This window comes from Polyodon spathula, chromosome 8 (assembly GCF_017654505.1).
Source record: "Polyodon spathula isolate WHYD16114869_AA chromosome 8, ASM1765450v1, whole genome shotgun sequence".
In the NCBI taxonomy this organism is placed as follows: domain Eukaryota; kingdom Metazoa; phylum Chordata; class Actinopteri; order Acipenseriformes; family Polyodontidae; genus Polyodon; species Polyodon spathula.
The window spans coordinates 33768896-33795687 of record NC_054541.1 but is presented as its reverse complement, the minus strand read 5'-3'; the positions used below and the strand labels follow the sequence as shown (position 1 = coordinate 33795687).

The 26792-nt window shown below is 35.2% G+C and overlaps 1 protein-coding gene across 2 annotated transcripts in view; it reads left to right on the top strand.

Moving 5' to 3' along the window:
- The first annotated feature begins 980 nt into the window (after positions 1 to 980).
- Positions 981 to 26792, top strand: part of LOC121319822 (transmembrane and coiled-coil domain protein 3-like) — a 48482-nt gene continuing 22670 nt past the window's right edge. The window contains exon 1 of one of the 2 annotated variants that reach the window (XM_041257673.1): positions 981 to 1109. In XM_041257673.1, coding sequence (XP_041113607.1) covers positions 1065 to 1109 — 45 coding nt within the window. In that variant the 5' untranslated portion in view covers positions 981 to 1064. Of the gene's footprint in view, positions 1110 to 19031; positions 19245 to 26792 lie in introns of those variants that run through there. The other variant, XM_041257672.1, reaches the window with a different exon arrangement.

Below are 26792 nucleotides of genomic sequence, written 5' to 3'. Positions count from 1 at the left end.
TACTGCTGGTCTGCACACACACATTCAAACAACATGATTGATCGTTTGTTGCTCCACTTACTTTAACAATTCCCACAGTGTTACAGACAAGTTTGATACAATCTTGATAAAGTCTTTAACCTAAAGCAAAATGGATGTGATAACACCAATGACTGCAAGTATGTGTTTATCCTCCAGCCTCTTTGTTATGTATATATAATCTGGGTTCTCACAACTGATATTAGTGTGATTGTAACATTATTATATATTATATATTATAATAAACCACAAGTGCATCTTATTTATGAATGAAGAGCTGCAGATTAAAAAATTATTTAATAGCACAGCACATCTACACAGCATTCAATGTATGCATACATATTTTTACTTAATTTTATAAACACCATACCAACAAAAGTACACAGGTTTTTTATATTCATTTAGTGGTAAATAATTAACAAAATGTAGTAGAATTACAGACTAAAGCCAAAACTTTTACTTTTATGATATTTATAGTTTTACGAAAGATTTCATGATTTTGATTTCAAATGTATGTACAAACAATAAATAAGCAATGGTCGTGTACAATAAAAAAATGGGGACTGGTACACTGTTGTCATACCTTTGTCACACGATAACATTTTGAGGATTTACAAAAAACAAGTCATGGCATAAATTTTATTTCTTAGACCCCTTTACTTCCTCTTAAGAAATACCAGGCCAAGCTGTTCTGATATCTTTCCGACTTGCTGTTTGATTCTCTCTTCAGTAATTATTAGATTAAATCCTGTCTGGATCTGGTGCATTTTTACCTTGATGTGACCCTGGAAGAATAGTACCTTCCTGCAATTATTGACTTATTGCTATAAAAAATAATAAATGTGTGTGGAAGTCTGGCCTGATCAGTGTGAGTGGGTGGTGTTTAGTTTTTTTTGGTTAAACCTAAAGGGGAAGGAAAAGCAACTTCTGCTGAACAGGAAGGTGATTTTCATAACACCCAGCCATTGCAAATCAAGCTTTAATCAAATGCATGTATTAATAGACATGCAGGTGAATCAACATCACAGTAACCTAAGAGAAAAGAAATGAAGAAACAAACTGCTATAACGCCAACGATTTATATCACACAGGTATGTTTCATTATCATTTTTATTGACATTTTTTGAGGACTGTGTATTCCCTTGTAATGGCTTCGCATAGTAAAAACATTGCAAAGTGTAATAAGGCCTAGTGGAAGCATAGTAAAAGTAAAGGTAATCATTGTAAAGACCAGTGAGGTATGGTAAACCACATTAATAAACATGGAAAACCAGGATAAACAGTACATTAATGGTATAGCCAGGGGAAGAAACATTGGGAAAGCTAGAAAATACTGCGCAAAAATACCATGGGAAATTTTTACAATGGTTATTTAATTAAATTTGTGTTTAACAGAAAACACACATTAAACACATTTTCAAATCAATATGAATTGTTCAAGGATTAAAACTAATCACAGTTGGGGAAAAACAACAATGCATTCGTATATGATTCTGAAAAGGGTAGTCAGTTCATTGATCTTCCATGGTTTCCATGTTTGATGTTGATGTCTTTTATTTTTCCTATAGCTAACATACAATGCAGTATTATATTTCACACTGTGCAAATACATTATTTGCTTCTATTAAATAAACTGTTGTTGCTTTTATTCACTTGCAACCAATGTTGTTTTTAATATTGTACTGTAATTGCTTTGGTCTCCAGAGACAGTGGTTCCATGCCTGACCTATATGTCCAATGGATGTGTGCTGACTATTTGGATTAAAACAAACCCCTTTTTATCATGTCAAACCCTGTTTTAATAGAGAAAAAGAAACAAAGCTATGGTTATTGATGTGAGGACATGAAACACAATGTATCTTAGAAATAAACTGCACCTTGGACAAAACACATTGTACTCACTTTTTTCCAAGTGGCTTGAAAAGGGGAAATTGCATTATAATATAAAGCACTGTACAGTATTATAAAGTTAATTAAAAAAAAAAAAAAAAAAAAAAAAAAAAAAACAGTAAATCCTAATTCTTCAGAAAGCAGAGCAGTGTGTTTGCTTGTGATACAGATGCATATTTTGCATATCTGTTGATTGGCAGGATTTCCCCTTTATTCTCATGGGACTATATTTCAATGCAGCTAAATGTCTATATGCTAAAGTTCCGTGATCCCACTGTACTTAGGCAGTCATAGAATATCGGCAGTTATCATGAATTGCAGAACCAGCTATTCATAAAATCTGAAATAAATATTACATCCTTGGTCTATTTCATAACAAGCAAAATATTGGTACTATCGTGATAAAAAACAATACAGATATTAAAACATTTTGCCAGTGCGGTAGAATTCTGTAATATATATTTTTATAAAGATATGTATGTCATTCTTGTGCATCTTACCAGTTTAATAATAAAGTAAAAGTTTAGACATATTTAATCCTAATATAGATTTTTTTCCATGCTTTATCCAGTGACTGGTCACTTTATTAAGATCTGTCAACCCCACTGTATTTGGAATACTGTGGGGCATTCTCCTGGTATACAGCCCTTCGGTCCATTTATTGCTCTGGAAAGACACCGGCTAATAAAGTTGCTAGGCAGTACATCTTTGGCAGAAAAATTATAGACAGCTGGGGATAGCAAATCTGTTACAGATCAGCCATTTTAGCAGTAATGGGTGTCACTGTCAAGACTAACATGTTTACATTTTGCTCAACTTCTTTCAGCAGGCAGCAATACAACTCTTAGAAGAAATGCTACTTGTGTGATATGTTTACACATTATTCGGTATACACAGAAATAGGGCAACACAATCAATTGTTATTATCCTTCAGCACCTTTTTTAATAAGCTAAGATAGAGAAGAGTAACCAACCATGCTCACTGAGAAACACATGCCAAGATCAGTGTCATGCAGCTGAAGAATGCAATGTTTGCTGTGCCAGCATAGAGCAAGCTGCAAAGCTTAAATATAATCAAACCCTTGGGAGAGAGAAGGAACACAAATGAAGCAATCCTCTTTTCTTTACCACTAACTTCAGCAAAGAAGGGTTACTTTCGTTTATAGAAGTGATAAGCTGCCACCACTTATAGCCATTGCAATTTAAGATGTAGAGCTTTGACATTGCCAGAAAGCTTTAGTATTAAAGGTAAAAACCTAATTCTTGTATTCAACAGCTCCTCTTGAAAAAGTATTTCCAATTTTAATATCGAGCAGTTTAGACATATTTATAATTATAATACAATACATACAGTGTATGCACGTTTTTCATTGTCTTTGTGTCTGAAAGAGGCCTTAAAGATGAGTTAGTCTTGATCTCGACCTGATTGTGAAATGTGAGTTCTATCTGATTGCTTTATCTTGCCTCTGGAACAACAAGAAGTTACAAACAAGATGTTACATCCCCTTTCGAAAGGAAATTAAAGAAATAAATAGAAACAGCAGTCATGGTGTGACAGTATGTAACACAATTTTTGTTCCTGGGTAGTAAGTATGGAAAATGGCTATTATTCCCCACAAGCTTTGCTTTTGTGACCAGGACAGTGATATTTCAAAATATCACTATTTCCAATGGGAAAACAGGCAAATGTGTGTCTTTTTGTTCACATAAAGTCAGAAAAAAACAACATATGAATCCAAATTAACATGTATGTATACTAAAGTAATACAAAAATGACTACAAAAGATTTAGAAGTGAGTAGTTTTTCGATATTTATGATTATACTGTATATAAGTTTATACTTATTCTACTTTGTACCTGCAAAGGGTTAAAGTTAATTCAGGATGTGTAAATATTACACCTCTATAGGTAAAGCAATGTAAGATTTAGAAGTAAGTAGTTTTTCAAGATTTATGATTATACTGTATTTATCATTGGAAATATCAAACATTTTGAAATATCACTGTCCTGGTCACAAAAGCAAAGTCTGTGGGGAATAATAGCCATTTTCTATACTTTTGAGGCATAAGCAATTAGGAAATAACCCTTACTACCCAGGAACAAAAAAAAAAAAAAAATTAGTTACACAGTGTTAAATGTTCCATTAAGAACAACATAATTAAACAGGGACTAAGACTTTTATTCATATTAGTGACCTGACTACGTGTTTGTTTATGACAATTCTATGTTTGCTTTTGTTTTCATAACAAATTAACAATGGGGTTGGGGTTTAATATGAATAAACGTGGAATGTATAATTAATGAATGGTTAATATCATTGAAATTATGAAATGATGATATTGAAGGTTGGTTTCTACAGCTTCTATCAGCATGGATTTCATTTGATAGCATGGTTTGGACTGCAGGTGGGTCTGGGTTACTAGGGTTCAGAATAACTAGACTATACCATATTCATTTAATACAACTGAACAGCAACACTATGCTTTGTTGAAGGAACCGTTGTTGATGAAACATGTCATCTCTATCTGTTTCAATGCATTTCATCATTCTTTCACATTTGTGAATCTGTTATCAGTGTTGTTTACTACAAACGTGTCATTCTATTGCCTAACTATGCTGATTACTGGAAAACGAGATCTGGTGAGGAAAAAAAAACAATAGCACCTGACACACTTTCGAATCGACCTTTAGAAAGTGCAGAGTTGGCTCACTGTCTCTCTATTCACATGCTGGTGGTGGAGGGCTTGGTAGTGTTACGTTTCTATAGGGTTGTTTTGCCAAAGGCTATGGCATAGTGTGAGTCACAACAATGTAAATCACCTCTATTTTGGGTGTTTTGTATGGATTTCCACTTATTTTTATATCTTATTGGCCTCCAAAATGCGGCATTTTAAACCCTCACATAATACTTGGTAGAATGTATTGAGCTTCATGGGGCCATGGTGTGTAACACTAGGAACAAATGTCCAGTAAATGGCAGTGGTAAGTGAGAACTATGATATTCAGTTCCATAAATACAACACACCATCCCTAAACCGCCATTTAAATACAGTAGAAAACAATAAAACATATTGTAAAACATGGTTGCCAAATACTGTAATGTTCCATCACTGAAGCTCTATGATTCTGGTTAATTTCAAGAGGTGATAGGGAGGTCTAGTTAAAGATCAGTTATAACTTCTCTTTAGGGTGGATATATTTTTTCTCTATTTTAGTCTGACATGGGCTCGCTGTATGGTGCAACAATACAGTATATACTGTAGGTATTTATTTATTTTTTTTAAAGCAGCTGTCCCACTTTCTGTTTCCTTATTGAACTCAAAATGGACTGTGTGTAATATTTTCAGCAGTGTAAGTGAGGTTTGCCAATCACTCATACACCAAACAACCACACAATTTTCTAGAAGTATATATTGCATACTAAATGATAGATGTTGTTAATGACTTTGCAAGTACCTATTTTTGTAGCAGTATTCCCATGAGTATTATAATGCAGTTCTCAAATATATATTTTTTTTGTTTACTATGTGTGTATTTACCCATATATATATATATATATATATATATATATATATATATATATATATATATATATATATATATATATATATATATATATATGTGTGTGTGTGTGTGTGTGGGGCTAGCTTGTGTGGGAAAAAAAATCACCTAACAACCACAGGTCAGCAAAGCAGAGTTTAAATTAAGGCAAAAAGCCTGTTGTAGCAGTGACGTCACAGTTTGTTTAATCTTCGAATGCAGTGCTCCCTACGACAAATATGTAAAACAAAATGAAATGCCTTCTATAAATCCAAATAAATGGTTAATTACGCATTGGAATAAACAGAAAACATAATGGTTCTTCCTAGGTAACTCAAAAACAATCAATTTCTGAGTAAAAACAAACATCTCAGGATTTCGTGTTTGTGTCTTTCCTCACACATTGTCAGGCATCATTCTTTGCTTGCAGTACTCAGAAGGTTGTGCAATCACAATTATCTGAAGGTAGACTTCTATTTTTGGAAGATTACTATGTTTCTATTCTAGGAATTCAGATATACAGCATTTGTAACCATTCTTGTACTGTTTTTCCATTGAGCTAATCTCTCTGTATTTCTGTGGCAACTACATTTACTGGTCAGGGTTGTACAGTTCAATGTGTTCCATGACACAAACATTAATGTTTCTGAGTCAAGATGTACTTCTCCCTTCCTGCAGATAGCTAGTTATCATAATGTGATGATTTCAGACTACGTCTGAACTACGATAGTTTTGATCTTTTAAACACAGGGCGAAGATTATGATGTCCTAATCCCTTACAGAGTCGTGTTCATTACTGTGTACTCTTGGCGTGGTTCAGAATTCCTGTCTGCACAATCTAAGGAAGACAAAGTCAAAAGAAAGCAAATACTTCCAGGGGCTATTTATATAAAATGAGCTGACCTAAGTTATGTTAGCTGTGGTGTTGTGTGCCAAAAACTACACTGGATGCCTGAATTGGAAAAACAAGAAATAACTGTATTTACCTGCTTATCAATATACGGTTTGAATCTTGTTATTAATTTTAATACATTGTAAAGTTTCTCGTTACATTATTTTAGCATAACGGGATCTCCTCTCTGAAATGTCAGAAAAATAAATTGCTCATGTGAGAAATCTAGACAATCTGCCAAATCATCTCCACTGGACACTGACACTGGGGGGAAAATAAAAAAAATTAAAAAAACTAGCCATCCCTCATTACGTTTTTATTTCCCGAGGCACAATGGTTTGTTACATAAAGCACATTCTTTCGGAATGTTAGACAGGCTATTGAATATTTTATAGGATGTGATATTAAAAGCTTACTTTAAAAAATGAAGTATATTTGTTCTTTTCTCACAGGATCGTCAAAGTCACAGGAAGCACTAAAAGATCTCCTTGCTTTGTTCACAAAATCACTGGGTATACTGTAGTTACTAAGCAAATGTACCCTTTTGCTCTTAACTTTTTCTCTTTCTGCAAACTAATGGAAACAAGCACCACTCCTTATACTTCCCTTTTCACTGAGAATTTGTTTCCATGGGATTTTTGGGTAATGTTTTTTTTTTGTTTCACATTTTGTGTACATGAGGATCGCTCCATACTCGTAGTTTTTTTTTTTTTTTTTTTTTTTTAAATGAGAGTTTAAGAACCTTCTTTTGTTGAAGCAGGCTAGAGGGTACAGCAGTGGGAATTATTTTGTTGAAGCAGGGTAGAGGTTACAGCAGTGGGAATTATTTTGTTGAAGCAGGGTAGAGTTCAATTCCAGCAGTGGGAATTATTTTGTTGAAGCAGGGTAGGTTAATAAACATTCTTCAGAAAAATACATTCTTTTAGTGGTTAAGCATTTCTGAAATGTTATTAATGTCATGGAATTAAGAAATTACATGTTCTTTTCAGGGAATGTCAATAGGCATGAGGGATATTCAGTTTGGTTTTCTCCATCATGTTTAATGGCATGCATAGATTAAATTAAGATAATGTCTTTAATGGGTGTCTCGAGAAAACACAGGGACTATGATTGGAAATGACACGTGAAGAGAAAAGCACAAGAATTATACATGTCTTTATCAAAGACAATGCATTTCGACGAAGGGTCAGGTGCAATAATAACAATATTCTGAGTGTTAGAATGGAATCGTATGGCATTGGTTTCATGTTTTAATTGTAGACTAATTACACTTCCTTCACTATTTTATTGTTCATCAGGAACCTACATCATGGACCATATTTGATTCTATGTGAATTTTCTGAAAAAAATGTTTTACATTTTGTACAAGTGGGAGATTATATATAGCATATTTTCAATTACATCACCACAGCTAATATCTCGAACCTAACATCATGCTCAAGGGATGTCATTTCTGTAGAAACGCTTCTATCAAAAATGGAATAGTAGATTCCTATATGATTTCATTTTCTAAAGCGAGGTGCTCATCACTTTTAATGGTCTAGTCACAGCTGGAATCAGCTGCCTGATGATATCAAGGTGCTGTCAGATAAGATCAATTACTAAATTATTAGGCATACTTTTTAGAGTACTTGCTGTCTTTTTGGAATTTTTGCTGTAAATTATTTTTATTGAATTTGTAAAAATTTTTTATTGTCATCAAACAGTTTGTGTAAATGGTACTCAATTATATATATATATATATATATATATATATATATATATATATATATATATATATATATATATATATATATATAGCGCCTATCATAGTGGACGACCATCACAACAAAGTGCTTTACAAGTTGCAGTAACAACAAAAAAATTAATAATACTTTAAATACAGACAAATGCATAATGCATTATATACAGAAAAACACACACACACACACACATATATTTGTGATTTGTGCACAGGCCAAGTTCACAAATCTTTCATACAGGTGCTGAACCAAAATGGCATAGAAAATAAAAGAAAATAGTCTATGTTTAGTCATCAACCATGTTGAGTAAAAGACAAACCAAAGTTTGTTGTTTGTCTAAAATGAATTAAGGATACAGCTGAGCCACCCTGAATGTGTGACCAACCTAGTCTCTGTAAACAACTGACAAGTTTTACTGTTACAGTTACCTAAATGACCGCAGAGATCACTTAAATGAACTCACCAAAGTTTTTTCCCCTCGACATTGCATTTTCTGTTTTAAGTATTTCCTGTATTTTGAAATGTGTCTGTATAACTTGTCTTCTGTTTAATTAAACTCAGAAATAACTGGACAGCTTCAACTTCAGCATTCTCTTTCTAGTTAATAGCATGACATTTTTCAAAATACTGCATTTAAAACTTTCAGTTCCTGTATTTGAAAATGGGACAGTCAGTCACGTCAGTAGACTAAACTTTGTCAGTGCACCACTATCTAGTTTCTATTCTGGTCTCTTTGATTGTCTACTTTAAAATTCCAAAATAACATTTAAATGTTTTCGCCTCCTACTACAGTCAGAAGACAAACTTTTGTGATATGAGTCTGATACAAAAAGAGATTTAGATTGGACGTCTAGAATCATGCTGACTATTTATTAATAATTCAACACTTTCTGCTGTGAGCCCCCACAACAACCTTTGCTTTGTCTTTAAACAAATCACACTGGTATATTATTCATTAGAGGATCTGGTGTGTTCGCATACTCCAGCTGTTTATGTATATGTCAATACATTCCTTCAATTTTGTGACAGGTTGGCGAGAGGTGACGTGTGGGCAGAAGCAGGAAAGGAAACAAACCAGGTACTGCAGTGTAAAAAGACGCGCCGTGCGCCTTTTATTAAAGAGTAAATAAAATGTTTAAACAGAAAACACTGCTCACAGAGCGAAAACAAAGGGTAAACAAAACAAATCTCAAACACCAAACACAGGTCCGGCTGGGCAGTAGCCTTCACGGATCCTCTGTATTATTTTTAAACTCCTCGCTCGCTCTCGTTCCTACTCTGAACACCCCATCTGCAGACAGCTGCAGGTTTAAATGCAGAAGACCATCTCCCGATTTAGCAACAAATTAAATCACTTAATTAATTTTGGAGATGGCCACCTTCTGCATGAGGTTTTTAAACATTCCTGGCACAGGACGCGATACTACCTCTCCTCTGCAAGAATACGTCTAAAACAAAAACAAAACTAACAAACCAAACCGCACGACTACGCCGTCATAAATGCAGTGGCTTCTTCCCATGTACGAGCATTAACCTCTCAGAACTACATTTCCCATCATGCTCTTGCTCACATATGTAATTGATGTGGATTTACCAGTGAGCAGGAAGATGATGGGAAATGTAGTTTGGGGAGGTACATGGGAAGAGAGGTCCAAGACAAATTAATCATGGTTTAGATTAATAAACTACTTTATCTTGACCTTAATCCTGTGGAATATTTCTGGGAAATTAAAAAAGGCTGCTCTAAATGAACTCTGCAATGTGCAACAAATCAGGTAGCAGTTACCTTTAATTTTCTAGATGTGGATGTAGTAAAGTCCACAGATAGTACTCTTAAGAGCAACTTATTATATACCGTATGTAACGAATCCAGTTCATACCAAAATGCTGGTGTGGATGGAGGACCACCAGATCAAGACCCTGTCATGGCCAGCCCAATCTCCAGACCTGAACCCCATTGAATACCTCTGGAATGTGATCAAGAGAAGATGGATGGTCACAAGCCATCAAACAAAGCCGAGCTGCCTGAATTTTTGCGCCAGGAGTGGCATAAAGTTACCCAACATCAATGTGAAAGACTGGTGGAGAGCATGCCAAGACGCATGAAAGCTGTGATTGAAAATCAGGGTTATTCCACCAAATATTGATTTCTGAACTATATATATCTTATCTCCTAAGGCCCTAGGCAGTTATGCATTCGTATTACCTGATAAAATGGGAGTTTCCTCTCACGGACTATGGAATTATACATCGTCTTAGCTGTTCTGCGAGAATGAACAGGCATAACAACACATAATAAGTAGGTGCAGTTGATAAATGCTGGGCACAGTCAGGAGTTACTGTCACAGAAACTGAAAGGCTACTACAGTCATAATAATCAGTTTATCCACCTGCTTTATAATTTCACCTACACCTTTTCTTGCCAGTGATACCATGTTATGAAAAAGAAATCTAATGATCACTAGAATTAAGTGATTTCCACTCCTGTGTTTTTTTTTTTTTTTACTTGATTTGGCAGCAAAGCATTTTAACAAAGCTGGATATATCTGGAAATGTGATGATCAGCCCCCAAATAATACTTGTAACAGATCCAGAAACTACCAGAGGAACTGCATCAGGTAGTCTATGTGGAAGTCCTCACACTTAATAAGTTTGCTTGTGCAATATTAAACATGCTTTTTGTAGTATTATTATCTGTGTTGTCTAATGCGTGCGGAAAGGAGCAGTTTAAAGTTTTGGGAAGAAAAACAACAAGAGTAATAATAAAAAAATAATAAATAATAAATAAAATAAAATAAATAAATAAATAAATAATAATACATCTTTACGATAACAATAGGCTTCCCAATCCATCCTGGAAGCCTAATAATGTACGCTTAAAACATCCACATTATCAGGGAATAAAACACAGGTAACCAAACTATAGAACGGAAGCCAGTATGCAGTCCATTAATGAACTCCATGAACCTCCATTTATAGTGGCAACCTCTAAGGAGATAAAAGGCAACTCGGTTATAAAGCTGGGTGATTGTGGCGCCCTGTGTGAGTGGCCCAGTTTACTGCTTGGATCTCACTTCAAAGATTTAGCTTCAAGAAATCCAATAATCTCCACAGTCGAGGGAAAAGATAGAGAATGTGGTTTGCAGCTTTACGGTCTGAGGTTTTCACAAATGACTTTTTAAATCTAATGTTCAGAATCTATTGTTTAGACTTTTTAATTTGCACTAGATATGCTATGTAAATATATTAAAAGATAGTGGGCTTTATAAATTAAACTTGCAACTGCTCTCGAAGGAGGGAAAACACAGCAAGCAAACATTTGAGAAAAGTGACATGAATACCAATCTATATTAAATGACTGTTTCTAAATAGGCTTTAACAGGTTCATAAATACAATAGGTTTCAGTGTGTCTAAATAACTTTATGGACATGATGGTATTGGCACTATTTTGCCTCTCTCTATCTGATGTGTGTGTGTGTGAGTAACTGCCAAAAATAGACCATCAATGATGGCCAAGTCATTGTAATTTTTAAACAAGTAAAGGAATGTAAATGTATTAGTTACCAAGTACATGGTATCCCTTTGTTTAGTTTAAGAAAAAAAAAAAAAAAATTTCCACTCTTGCGTACACAATTTGATTTAAAATTATATCATGCCAACACCCACCAGTAAAATAAGAACATAAGAACATAAGAAAGTTTACAAACGAGAGGAGGCCATTCGGCCCATCTTGCTCTTTTGGTTGTTAGTAGCTTATCGATCCCAAAATCTCATCAAGCAGCTTCTTGAAGGAGCCCAGGGTGTCAGCTTCAACAATATTACTGGGGAGTTGATTCCAGACCCTCACGATTCTCTGTGTAAAAAAGTGCCTCCTATTTTCTGTTCTGAATGCCCCTCTGTCTAATCTCCATTTGTGACCCCCGGTCCTTGTTTCTTTTTTCAGGTCGAAAAAGTCCCTTGGGTCGACATTGTCAATACTTTTTAGAATTTTGAATGCTTGAATTAGGTCGCCCCGTAGTCTTCTTTGTTCAAGACTGAACAGATTCAATTATTTTAGCCTCTCTGCATATGACATGTCTTTTAAACCTGGAATAATTCTGGTTGCTCTTCTTTGCACTCTTTCTAGAGCAGCAATATCTTTACCTCTATTATGTTACTTAACATCAAGTTTTAATGTCAGGTGAAATTTCCAACTTGCTGGGTGAAACATTTTGAAAAATTAAAATGTGAGACAAACCCCAGCAGGAAAATCATTTTATTGAATACATTTTCCTAGATATCTCTACTCTAGCTAATCCTCTGCATGTTTGTATTAACAAAGGCACCCTGCATGGTGCACCCACTCAGTAAGGGGGTTGGGGGGGTGGAGGGGATTTGTTGGAGTTGGGTCATTAAGAGGCTTTTATAGGGTTCTTCTTTTACATTTCATGAATGAAGCTGTAACAACACAGTGCCTCTCACACCCTGCTGGATTGAGTAGAAGTGTAAAAAGCTAGCCTCATGAGAACCAATGATCTTATGGTAGAAGTGAGCTGTTTGCAGTTGTTGTGAGGTACTTTGTTTTCATTTTAGTTGTCCATCATTACCGGTAGCCCCAGTTTGGAATCAAGCTAACATCAGGACCCGGCTTCAAAGAAACCAAAGCATGTTAAAATTCTGGTTGGCAAACAAACATGAGATTAAAACCGAACACTGTAGCTCTGATTTTATTCATCGGTTGCATCCCAGGTGACACCTATTGCCAGCAGGAGTTTGTATTGCTTGATGTCATCGTGAAAACACATAATTCACTGTAAAACACCCATCCACTGAAATGCCATTAATCTCGCTGCTGCACGTGATGTCTTGCATGATACTGGCTCATTAACTGTTACGAATGTTTGCATATTTTAAATATATGTAATGCAATGAATGTGTTAATTGAGTAAAAAGTCCAGAGGCACAAATGTGTTGTGTTTCTTATCTTGGCCGACAAGTGGGAGACAGATGCTCACAGTTATTTAGTGGTTTTAACATGCAAACTTAATACAGCTTCATCTGGGCTTCTTTCCTCAGGATGTAAGCTAATCACTTTTGTAGATTTGTATATTTATTGTTAAAACACTAGATTCTGCAAATTAAGCAGTTCAATTATAATCGGTGCATTAAAAATAACTTATTGGGGCTCCTAAGTGGCCCTATAGCCTGGACGTCGCCGATTCGAGTCCAGGCTATTCCTTTGCCGATTGTAGATGGGAGCTCCCAGGGGGCGGCGCTCAATAGGCTGGCCAGGTCAGTCAGGGTGCCTGCGGGCTTATCTGTAAGCTGCCCAGAGCTGCATTGTCCTACAACGCTGTAGCTCTGGGTGGCTGCATGGTGAGTTTGCATTGTGTAAAGAAGCGGGCGGCTGACGGCACACGCTTTGGAGGACAGCATGTGTTCATCTCCGCCCCTCCTGAGTCAGCGCAGGGGGATAGCAGTCTAAAAATAAATGGACATTACTAAAAATTGGGGAGAAAACAATAAAAATAATTGGGGACCACTAAATTAATAATAAATAAAAAAATGATAAGAAACTTACTTTCTCTGTAAATTATGAGGGACTTTCATGTCTCTTTGTAGTCAAAGCACCTTAAAACAAATTCATGATTTGATTGAATACCAGGCAGCAAATTAAAACACATATACCTCTTAGGCAACATAAATTGGATACACATCATAATTATCTAGACCAATGAACAGTAGAGTAAAAACAATGTCATTCCTTTATGGAAACACATTTCAATTGTTTAATTTAGGTTATTTTTAATACTTTCTATTTGTTCTATAAAAAAGGTTACATACACAGAGTGCTGTGTTTATTTCACACATCAGGATGATCATTGGTTATTCAGCTACCATAGTTCATGAAACAACTGCAGTACTTCATGAATGCTCATGGTGTAACCCTAATGGTAATTCTAGCCCTAGCCCAAGCCCTAGCCCTAACCTTAATCCTAACCCCTAATCTAGTTTTGTTTTTCAGATCCACTTTGGAATCCTTCTTTGCATTTATTCAAATACAACAAGGTAACAGAATGAGTGAATCTCAGTGTTCTGAATTATGCCTCATTGTTAAGCAGAAACACAGCTTAATTTAAGGAAATCAATTTTCATTAAATGCTGTTTGGAAAAGCGACTTGATGCACTATCAGATCATTACCATCGTTTTGATAGACTTTTTATTTCCTTAGATTTTTCTTTTGAGGCAATTGATGTTTGAAAACCAAAAAACAACAAGTAATTTGAACTGTAACTCAATAAAGGTCAACAATAATTAAAATAACAAACAAGTATTTTTTTACACTTTTTTTTTCAAATTGTATTTTACCACACCAGCATAATTTGAACTGCTAATACCAAGCAGCAAAACCCTGGAGGCAAGGGCTCAGCCTGTGAGGTCTCTGCCTTGACACACCAGGCAACTGCTCAATATGGCGCAATACAAGACCAATGCAGTAAGCAAAACATTTTTAATTTTTTTTTTTTTTTTTTTTTTTTTTTATGTGTTAAGATGATTGTGTGAAATAATGTACCTAACTATTGTAAATCACTAACAAGCCTGGCAACACATTATAAGTCAGATGCAGATTTTGATAGGATGCAGTGACGGCTGCAATGGTGTGTTCCAGCACAATGATCATGATACACTGGTACACTGAGGTTGCTATAGTGGTTAATTAGGTGCAAACCAAGGTCCCTAGCAGATCACTCTCTAACTGTATAGTGAAGGAAATTGCTAGCATACCATGAACAGCTATAGTGGGCTTATAAAGTGTGAGAGGGTGTGACTGTTACTTCCAATGTAATCTATTTGCTTGGGGGATCATTGAGGATAATTAAAATATGACCCTGTAAATTTGAAGTTAATGTTAGGATTAGGTAGTGTTTCCACTATGACCCCTAAACTGTTGGGATGATATCTGTAACATACTGCCATTACTAAAGGTGAGTTAGGTAATTTAAATTTGCAGTCACACAAACAATATCACAGACAGTGCTTGATCTCTACAGTTTTCTTTTTATTACTGTAAATGAACACCTTCAGCCAATGCATGAGATCAAGGCAACAACCAATGAAACATGTACACATCCCTGAGAATTTGAGGGAAACCCCATGTTTAGTATAACAAGACAGATAATAAATATGGATACATATCTGACACCATTAGAACAAAACACTAAAGTAAATTCAGCTAGAACCTTTGCACAAACCTTATACATAGTCAACATAAACCAGGTCAATGAAAGACTGGTGAATGAGACAGAGGAAGGCTGGGTTTTTATAAGCAGTGGGCAGATATAATATTAGCTGCAGTTGAAGCCAGCAATGGTATAATCAGATCAGCAATTGATTTGCCTCAGTGGACTTTCCTTTATTATAGTTATATCCTAAACTAAAAATAAATATCATATCTGGCAAAATTACTAACTTGAAGTATTATGGTACTGGTAAAACTAGATTGGTCGATGACTCTCATCTTGGTTTAAAAGGATTTTGAGATCAGGAAATTAAGTTTGATTTAGAGTTTATGGAGTTAGAGTTGATGGACATTCTAGTTATTATTGCCATATGAGTTCAAGATGCTGAGTTCAGACCTCTGCAAAAAATTACACAAAAATGGGATGACTTGTGGAACTATCTTAATGATGTGGTAATGGTTTGTTATCAGTTTAGGGTGGAGCACATTCAATATTACCATTCCTCTATGAAGGACGTGTTTGATGGGGATCAGTTACCTTTTTTTGAGGGGTGTCATTGTACTTCTGCGATATGCATCCAAAGAATAGTTTTGCTGTCTTGAATATGCATATTGTAATGTTCATGATTGTGTGCTCTATTTCTTTTAAATCCTGAGATGTAATGTAGGACATACTGTCTGGGGCTAACCTAGCATGTTGCTTTTCCAATTAATCTGAGTAGATAAAGAAATCAATGCAGTGTAGAATGAAATATAAAAACTGAACTATCCATGTATTGTACAATTAATCAAACTTGATTAAGTGATTGTTATTATTACATTGTGTATTTTCAACATGTTAACCTCAACAAAGCAAATGTTTCAAAGCAGTGGAGGTAGCACATGTATACATTTTATTGCTAACCTGGGTGTCTATAAGCAAGTGAACTCCACTGTTCCTTATAATTGATATGGGATTGCTTTAAGCAACATGGAGATAAATCTTCATCACATAATTTCTGAGTGAGATTGGGGGTGGTTAATGACAAGAATCATTTACAGGCCATTGGAGATGTTGACAAAATAGTCTGGTGCATCTGATCCTTATAGGGCACTAGGGCCTCCAGGTTCTGCTAAAGTAATTAAAGTGCTTGAGTAAAGGAAATGGTAGTACATTACAGTTTTAAAGTCTGTTGACTTGTGTACCATGTATCTACTAATGTGTTACCACATCAAACCCCTGTGAAATACTGTGCAGTTCCAAATACATTGTGAATCCATAGCTGGTAATGCTGTTCTGCTAGGGTATTATAATAATACCACAATGATATTTTTCAAGTTTTGTGTGTGATTGTGTAATTATAAGCTGACAAAGTCACTTTTGATATTACAGCGGCTCTTAAGGTTGAGGTTAGGAAATTGCTGAAGACGCTGTGCATTCAGATTAAATGTTGTGGAAATATAACGGTTGCATTATGACATCTTTAGCCTTGCTTTATTCCCGGTATTATTTACAAGATATGGATTCACCCCATTGAACATTCTCTTTGATATGTATTTTAATAGTTACTAATTAATCAAACGACCGAGATGTCTGTCATACAGACGAGAAGCAATAGAGATCAATGGATGAGAATTCCAATCTTAATGGAATTTAACACAAAAGGGAAATGTTTTTTTTTTTTCTCTAAGCATCAGACCTGTCAGATGCAGCATTATGGCCCTATTTTGAAGCAAGTGCAAAGTCAAGAAGGATTTTCAGAGAATATTTTTTTATTTTTTAACAATATAAAACCATTAACTCTAGTTATTTCTAATTTTATATTATTATAATAGTTTTATTCGTCTGAGAAATGTTGCCTTTCCATTTGATTAAAAAAGAGACTCCTGTGTCAAAACCCACTGCAAAAAAGCTAATGTACAGCAATGCAGGAGGTGTCCTTGCTATTTCCATCTACCAGGTGTGGATAATTATTTAGTTTGCTTTAAATGCCAATAGAGATTGCACTTATATATACAGAAATTATGAACTTGTATATGTCAACTTATCGTTACAGTTTTATATTACCAGTACGTTAGTGTTGATCTACTGTGTTTGAATATTAGTACAGTATTATACAAGTCAATTTGTGTATTCTATTTCGCATCAACTGTCTGGCTGGAACATATTTAGAGACAGCACTGTGGTCAGTCGCTGCTGCACTGATATGAGTCAGTGTGGTAAACCGTACTGTCTAGTGTCAGGACCCTGATGCACATCACATACTGATCATGAACTATAAGATCTAAAAAACAAAAAACAATAACACTAAAACATCTGCATATAAACTTGTTATGAACAAAGTAAACCTCATATACCCTAGACAGCATTCCAAGCTGAATGTGTTAGAGTATGAGTTCTAGAGAAGTTTAGTGAAATTTGACAATAATATGACAATGTTTAAATAATTCATAAGGGCAATCATTCTCTTGGAAACCACTATGATGTGTAACGCTTCTTCATCAAGAATTTATGAGGAGATATTTTTAGGGTCAAATTCACTAAGCTGTCTCATTAATTTATTAGTAGTTTATGAATTCTTCACAAGCAGTCCGTGCTTAATTAATTAAGCATATTCTAAAGTGCAACCATGATGGGCCTCTGTGATTCCACATTTAATGTAAGCCTATAAGTAAATGGAGGTGAGAATTTACCTCTGGAATCTCTGCAACATTGAAGTGCAGGTATGTTGATATTAAAGCAGAAAGAAGTTGAGGACTAAGTGTGAAACATTATTTTTTATAGAGGAGAGGTTATAAAATGAAAAAAAAAAAACTGGTGCAATTCAGTTTGTAAAATACGGAACTAAAGGCAAGCACAATAAGATGGCCTTGAGCAGGCCTCATATCAGACATAAATTGTGGCCACTTGTGAGGCCTGGCTTCTTTCCAGTAGGATTTTTTTTTTAAAAATGTATTGACTTAAATATAGTGACCTGGTTTTTAGTATGTTCTTAAGACTTGTGCAAGTTTAAAATACATGCTTGATTGGTGTATATCCCAAAACATGTTTTCATTATAACAAAAAAGCTAAACCAACAACATGTATGCATTTGTATTTGTATCCTACTCCCAGTAGACTTGTTTACAGTTCAACCTAGCATGGTGTCCATCTCATCATCTGCAAGTACACAGCAAGACACCGCAGGTCTAATGAAGGCGCGGGCCTTTAAATCATTTAAATAATGATTTATTTTTTAAAAAAGGGGCATTTTTCATGAGACGCTATACATGCCGAATGGTGCTCCCATGTTATTTACTCTACATCCTTGCAAGAGTAACATATACTGTATGTTGCCAAAATACCATCTTTGAGGACTTTGAAATCAAGCTGGTTTTAAAATATGTGCAACAGCTGTACATGCTGACAAAATAATGAATGAATTGAGGGAAGATTGCCTAATGCCAATTTAAAGAATAAATATGGAAATGTTCTTAAAGAAGTTTATTTCTATAGCACATACTTCGCAATCAGCAATGCTTTATATATATATATATATATATATATATATATATATATATATATATATATATATATATATATATATATATATATATATCTTTCAGCACAGTATTTTTACAATACTGATGTATTGTGTATAGAAGGGCTGAGTGTGGAAAGCGTTAACTTAGAAGGCGTTGTCAGGCAGTACAAGAGGCGTGTTTTACTGACACATTGCTATGCTCGGCGGTTCTAGTTCCTAGACACACGAATAGTAGTAGTCATTGCTAATAGTAGTTTCTGCTGGTTACACGTCGGGAACATACAGCGCTCGATGTACGTACCTGAACTGAGAGTAGAGCAACCTGAATAGCATCGCGGACTGGGCAATGTGATTATGTTGGGCACCGAAACAACAACAGCTGCTGTGGATAGAAGTTTACCAGAACCAGAAAAGCACAGCCAGAGTAGGAGCATTATGGTAAATAAACAATTCTGTATTTTTATTCCAGCAAGTATTCCGGAATGTGTGCATGTTGTAAAAAAAAAAAAAAAAAAAAAAACAAGGGTTGTACAAAATGTATACGTGGTAAATCTTTTTTTTTTTCTTTCTGCAAAAGCGACGGGATGAAGCCCTCTATATCGCAAAACGGCTACTACGTGTTCACCCGCAATTGCTGCATTCGGTGCAGCAACTGCTGAGTGTTATACTCATTGTTCTGACTGCTGGTTGTAGCACGTTTTGTGTCGCACCGCTCCTGTCAAAGTTTAGATGTTTAATTCTAATACCCTTTGTGCTTGCCGCAGTACAAAACAGTACCACTGTTGGAAGTTTAACGTGTTTTGCAGTGTGAGGAGTTAATCGCGTTTTACATAGCATATAGTTATGCAAATAATTTCACAAGAACATTGTTTTCATGTGAGTCGTACTTTTCTGCACCTGGTTATGTAACGTTACTCATCAAATAACAGGGTTAACTATCTGCAGCAGATTGTATAAGTCGCTGCAGGGAAGAGATATTTGTACCACTAGTGATTTACTGCAGCTTGAAATGAGTCCTTTCCCATTCGGGCAACTGACTTTGAAGCTAATATATTAGAAACTCCCCCAGCTCTTGTATTCTGAAAGTTAAAAACATCATATTTTTTTTACAGTATTGTTTTTTCATAGCCCACATTCAGTACTAAAACCAAAGACCAGAAACGACAACAGAAATAGATTTAAACATTATTTTATTTCACCAACACGAATAAAAAGTAAGATCATCTGGCCCTTTACCTCATCCTTATGCGCACCAAACGCTATCTTGCGTTTTATTAACCTGGCCTATTTACAACAGGAGAAAAATAAATAAAACGCAGCCAGTCTTAGTCTTCCAGGCAATTTATGGAGTTACAAAACCAGCACCTATTGTACTGAATTGATTCTACCGCAAAGCTGGAGTCTTTCTTTCGTCATTTCTGTAGGTTTTAAACCCTGCTTGGATTTCTTGAGGTACCGGTGTTCTTTTTTTTGTAGTTTGATTAACAAACTTTGTAACATGTTGCATTCTTGATGTCTTAATTCAGTGCTAAGAACTAGGAGGACGTTTAGCTTAGATCAAACTGTTACACATTTAACTTTTCTCTAAAAGCCACAAAATGAGGCTTAAAAATTCACCCCCAGGAGAACTCGATTTGGTCTGTCACGTGGATATGATCTTGAGAGACATCTTGAGGAATAGGTTTAATTCTTTTCCAAACATCTGGAATTTACTTTCACAAGGTAGTTTGGTGGAAATGCATTCAGTTGTCGTTCATGAACATATAAAAGGGGATGTTAAGAATGTATAGTACAAATCAGATAGTGTGTTAGCATGTAATGAAATACTTTTTATGCAGACAGTATTTATTTTTTTATTGATCTTTCCCTGTTGGTTCAAAATCATGTAGGCCCTGTGCTATGCCAAAAAAAAAAAAAAAAAAAAAAAAAAAAAAAGACATTGTATGGGTGTACTCCAATGTACTGTTGTCAAACTTGCATTTAAAATTGCAAATAATTGGCTTTCCAGATTAGTTTCTTGTAAATATATTGTAAATACTTTGGTGTTTTATTCTATATAAATATAGAAGAAAAACAGAAACCTCTATTGTTGCAGGTTGATAGTGGAGTTTGGGATGCTGATTTCTCTTGGGAGTAGTTCATTTGGGTGAATAATATCAAAGACAGTGGATTTATATAACCGGCATCTGGGCTTGTGAGAGCTCTAGTTTAATTGGTTCACTTTTTTAAACCTATGTATATTTAAATAATGTTGTTTTGTTTAGTTTTTTGTAGGGGGCTGCCCCCAGTGCATCTTAGTTCCTCTGGGATGGCATCTTATTAACCCCTATTTTAATGTTGCCAATGTACACAGCTACACTTGGCTAACAAAAACTTTTCGGGCACTTCCCTAGCAAAAGATAGGTCTCAAACATCAAACTGATATTTGTGGAAGCCAATCTATCTTAAATCAACACACATTGTTCTACATGACCTCTTCTGATTTTGCTGTAAACTACAATATAGATGGATACCACAGAGAAATTGAAACCTGCAAAATACCACAGCCCCAGGACTAGCCATTAGAATGCAGTTCATCACAATCTTGCAGTTTTAATTCTTGTGTAGCTGACATTCAATTTTGGTTATAATGTTCCTCATTAAGCTGTAGGCATATTTAAATTAGAAGACATATGTCTTGGCTGAGTTTAAACCAGATCCTTCTTGAATGCAGGTGGATGGTCAAAACATTTATTTTAAAATAATTTTTACAGGGTTAACAATTAAACCCAGGAATGAAAATACTTTTAACATAAGTAAATACTGGATTTTCAAGCTTAATGAGGTGCAAAATTGTAGTCAAAATTAATTGAATTGACAGCTATATAGGTAGTAAATCAACACATTTCCAGAAAATGAGGTGGATGTTGAAGGGTGATAAATTATGGCCTGAATTCAAGGTGTCTGTAACCTGACCCCAGATATGTGTAGAACGCCTCTTGATGTTTGTATCAATGCAGACCAGTCTGAAAGAGAAATGTAATTCACAAAGTTTTCACAAAAGAGAATCTGTCAATTGTAGTGTCTTTGTAGAGGAAAGGAAGGGTTTGTTTATTTATTTTTAACAGGATTGCTGGATGTCATTTTCTTACACTTGAAGGAAAGCATTCATAAGAATTACAGCTGATGTCTCAACAGCATTTATTAAAAAAAAGGTACAACTGCCAATTACTGTCATGGAAACAGAAAGCATAGAGAATATCAGACTGATACATTATGATGGAAAACAAAAGAGTGTTCAACGCTATGTACTATTATTTAAACCTGCTGATTTTACTCAACACAAATTATTTTCAGTTTAATGGAAGCTCTCTGTGCTAAATCTTGACCTACTGTAAGACAGCAGACCTATATTGAGTATGCAGCTTTCTCGTGTTTGAATAATAGAAACCTAATGCTTTGAGATCATGGCAGAACTGTTGTGCAGATTTACTGTGGTAAACTTTTATAAGGGTATGGAGAGACAGAAATTTAATTAACTAAGATTCCCATTAAAATCCAAAGCAGGCCATTTAAGTTGTCCTGGAATCTTCTTTTTTTTTTTTTTGTATGCAAGAAGTTGTTTTTTTTGCATGCAAAAAATATATATTGCATGTCAGTGGGGACATGCAAACAGGCTTAATAGTTTAGTCTATAGAACCTGTTCACACTTGTGATTTAAGGTGGCCCATTTATTGATTGTGTCTTTCCTTAGGAGGGAGCAGTAGTATTAGGTGGTCAGTTGTGAGCTTGTCTTGTGAATGTCAGTCACTGTGTACAACCTGTTAGTCATTTGCAATCTGAGTGAAGTATCCATTATGAAAATAAATATTTATACTTGTCAACACTATCAAGTTGCTGTTTCTTGTGTTCTAAATACCGATGTGTTCTTGAGAGAATAATGTGATTGTGGGTGAGGGTAAGCTCGGACCGTCACCCTGTTACACACCATAATATTAAGTCGAAATAGTCAATAATAAATATGTTTTTTTATTAGTATATACCATGGAATTGCTATTGTGCTGCACTGAAAGAAAAAAAAAATCAATAAAAAAACATCTGCTACAAATCAAGGATTACTGTATATCCCGGTAGCGCTTCCATTCTGAGTGCAGGCTATCATTCCATTAAAAAAAAAAAAAAAAACATTCCCCACATTTTAGGCCTGCTTTTCAGTCACATATGTGAACACGCAAAGGTGCCTTAAAAACCGCAAATGCCAGCTTATCTGAGCTGCAGGAGGAAGACCGGAGCCAAGCTTCAGGAAATAACAATGGACAAAGTAAGGCTGTGAGGAATAAACCTTGCGTGTGTACAGAATCGAGTCCTGTGATTCTGAACCTAAACTGACCTTCTTTCTCATACTTATTTACTAAAATAAGACTGTATTAAATAATTATTATTTCAATCATTATCAGTTTCCCCCTCCATTAAATTGTACAACTAGTTTGATATAGATGGAGGTACTAAGGAGCTGGGCTTGCTTCTAAAATATAAAAAGGGAAGAATTATAAAAACAAACACAAAAACTTTAAATTCCACATATTGTTGTACTCTAAATGAACTGTATACAAATACAATGCTGATGCATGTTCACAGTATATATATATATATATATATATATATATATATATATATATATATATATATATATATATATATATATATAGCTTTTTTTCTGAATGCATTACCAGTTGCAGCTTTTGTTCTGTACTGTATTTATCTTAGGAAATATGATGGAGTAGCCAGTGTAACCCTAGAAAAAAAAAGACTTTACCTCTGCCCTGTCATTGTATTCTCAGAATATGAAATTTACTGTGACCTTTTACCACCCGATCTCATAAAGCTTACTCTTTAGTTGTGGTACTGCACCAAGGCCTTGCAAATGGTTTTATTATTGGCGACACTGTTTTAGTTAATTGCTTGTCTTTCTTAATGTTACATCACTCCAAATCAATTATTCTTTGTTGTGAAACATTTAATTCTAATAGTTTTTCACTCCCAAGCATCTGTATTTCTTATACATCTATAACTATGCTGCAGTGTGGAAGGTAACAATGTGTTGTTTTTTTTTCAAATTGTTTAACATTTTGGATTCATAGCTTGAAGTAGCCTGGTAGTCTTGTATGAGCCACAAGTGTAATACTTTGACTGCAACTGCTTTATGAGCCCATATAATATAGCTGACAGAGGATCACAGAGCTGGCCTCACAGCTTAATACAGTAAATTATGCTCTATAAGGTACTGACTTAAGATATTTTGTTAATGTTTTTCTTGTAAAATGTGCTGAGGTTTGTGCCTCATAATAACGTCAGTGTAATAAAAGTTCTATAATGTCTCATATTGGGATGCATTAGTTCCTGTGTGTTGGTATGTACAACAACATATGGTAGACTACAAAGTACTAAAATTGAAACATGACACACAATTACTGTTGACTCTGCCCCAACATGTTTCTTTGGGTTGTGTATGTGTGTGGTGTGGTTCCTTCAGCAACCCTAAAATACTATTGTTTTGATCCACTCTGAGATAAACTTTGTTTCACTATGAAAGACAGGTAGAGTTTTTACACATGCCAGTTTCCTGGAGTTGGTCAGGACCATCCTGTCTGCTAGGAGGGTATTTCATGCACAGTCAGAGTAACCCAGTTATTCCTTATTTAATCCTCAGTACTGTCACAACCAGGAAACTGTTTAGAATCTAAGGAAATTGCTCCGGGAGAGCCCACATGCTATATGGAAGCATGACTTGGGATTTTGTTTATTACCTATCTTTTAAAATTAGTAGACATATGGGTGGAGTTTTTTGTTTTGTTTTGTTTTTTCCTTTAACCATTTCCTGGTTTGTTCTAAGCCTAATGCAAGACATTCTGTTCATGATAAACTCTGTAGGGTTGAGGAACATTTCTCTGTTGTATTTCCCTAATCAGTTGAACTCCTTGGAACAGAGGACGATTGAGGTTCATGGTTCAGCAAGCCCCACCAGCCTATGGAGTAAAAGTGGTGTTGCCTATAACAACAGAATAATGTAAAGTGCTAGGATAAAATCTTATAAAGCAAAAGGTTGTTTAGAATCTGATTTTTAATTCTTCTAACCTTTAGACTGCCACACAAATAAATGTTTGCCATCCTGCTGTGCCAGTGTGAAAATGGCACACTAACATTGCTCCATTGCAATCTTTGTCAAATCGTTTTATGTACACACAACATCTGCATGTGTTGTCGGTTTCAGAAAGAGCGCTGTCAAATCCTGATCGCTTACACATGTGTAGGTATTTTCATTAGTAGATTAGTTGCACATAATCTTCAAATGAGTTGTTGCAGTCTTTTAAACACTGCTCTATTAAACCTTGTTTGCTCCCAAGATTTCACGTATTGAATATCCATTAAACTGAAAATGATGATAGACTTTTAGTCCAGTAGACAAACATTGCGGAATGCTGTTTACGTTATAAAAAAAATACCTTATAGCAGTCTAGCACCCTTATCATTACAGGCAGGCCCACGTGTCCACACATAAAGTTTTAAGAGTATTATAAATGACGGACTTTGACTTCATAAAACTTAACAGTATGTAGAAATAGCAGTGAGTATCCACTGCTTTACTGTAGTAGGCTCCAGTCAAGATTATATGACCTAGTTATATGGAACTTGCAAAGACTTTCTGTGGCACTTACACTTTGGCTTCAATCCAAGCCAGCTTGAATTTTTAAGCCAGTTGCAGTTATTCAAAATCTTCTCACGCCATAATAAGCAAAGCTGAAACTGGGGTTTTATGTTTTATTAAATTAAAGCATTGTTTTGCACATCTTGTAATGTGTCTTTGGAGAAAATATAATTGGTCGCTATTTAGCTTCAGATTCACACATTAAACGAAAGGCTACTACAGAGGCTGCTGAACAGAATGTAAAATAAACAGCTTTCAGAAAACAAACTGGAAAGTCAGCCCAGACAGTTGTAGTAAAGTTAAATCAGTACTACAGGTATGATCTATCACAGCCACCTTGCTTCAAACAACCTACTGCTTACTTTTTAAAACACAGTTAGTTATAACATGACAATGAACGTGCTGCATATGTTGTCTTTATTAAAGTATGCCAGATGCCCTTGGGTAACAGAGTTTTGGGACTGTTTCTAATCGATTTCCACATCTGTATAACTTGGCAAAGCTTTGCCTTACACTTCCAGCAATTCAGTGGATGCAGACGTGCAGTCTCTATATATGGGCAAGTCCACACCAGACAGGTAATGTCGACAGCAACCGCTGAAAGATGTTGCATGCTTGCATTTAACAAATGACAGCACTCTGCTTTATTAAGGAAGCAAGTACCACTATATTTAGGCATTTATAGTGATCTGAAATATTGTCTGCTTAGGCTTTTTAATGTTTAACCAGGTCCGCGAAATGTCAGCAAAATCCGATTTTATACCATAACCTACCCGCGAGCAATACGTAATCGCGATTTAGGTAGACCCCTATTTATAATTCGGGTCAAACAGTGCATGTTAAGAAAAAAAAAAGTATGAGTCATGTTTAGGGCAAAACTTTTTTTTTTTTTTTTTAACTGTATCTTATACGTATGATTCTATGCGACATATACATCCAGTGTTCTAGAATTTTCACAGCCTAGCCTTGTATTTAATGTATCATTTATTGTTTTTCACTGTATTTAATGTATTATGTATTGTTATTTACGTGTCTTGTAAAGCGCTTTGTGATGGTGGTCCACTATGAAAGGCGCTAAAATAGACAGATTTTTTTTTTTAAATTAAATATCCATACGCCAATAAAGTAGTCCCATTGGTAACTTTGAACTACACACTACGTTAAGCTGAGAATTAATTTTTTGGAACATGCAAAAGAAAGTACATCTGTATTTTTGTTATTGTGTTCGTTGCTACTGAAAGATACACCAGGGGGTGGAGTTGAGACGGTTCTTTTTTTCCCCCTGTCACTGACAGTGCGGA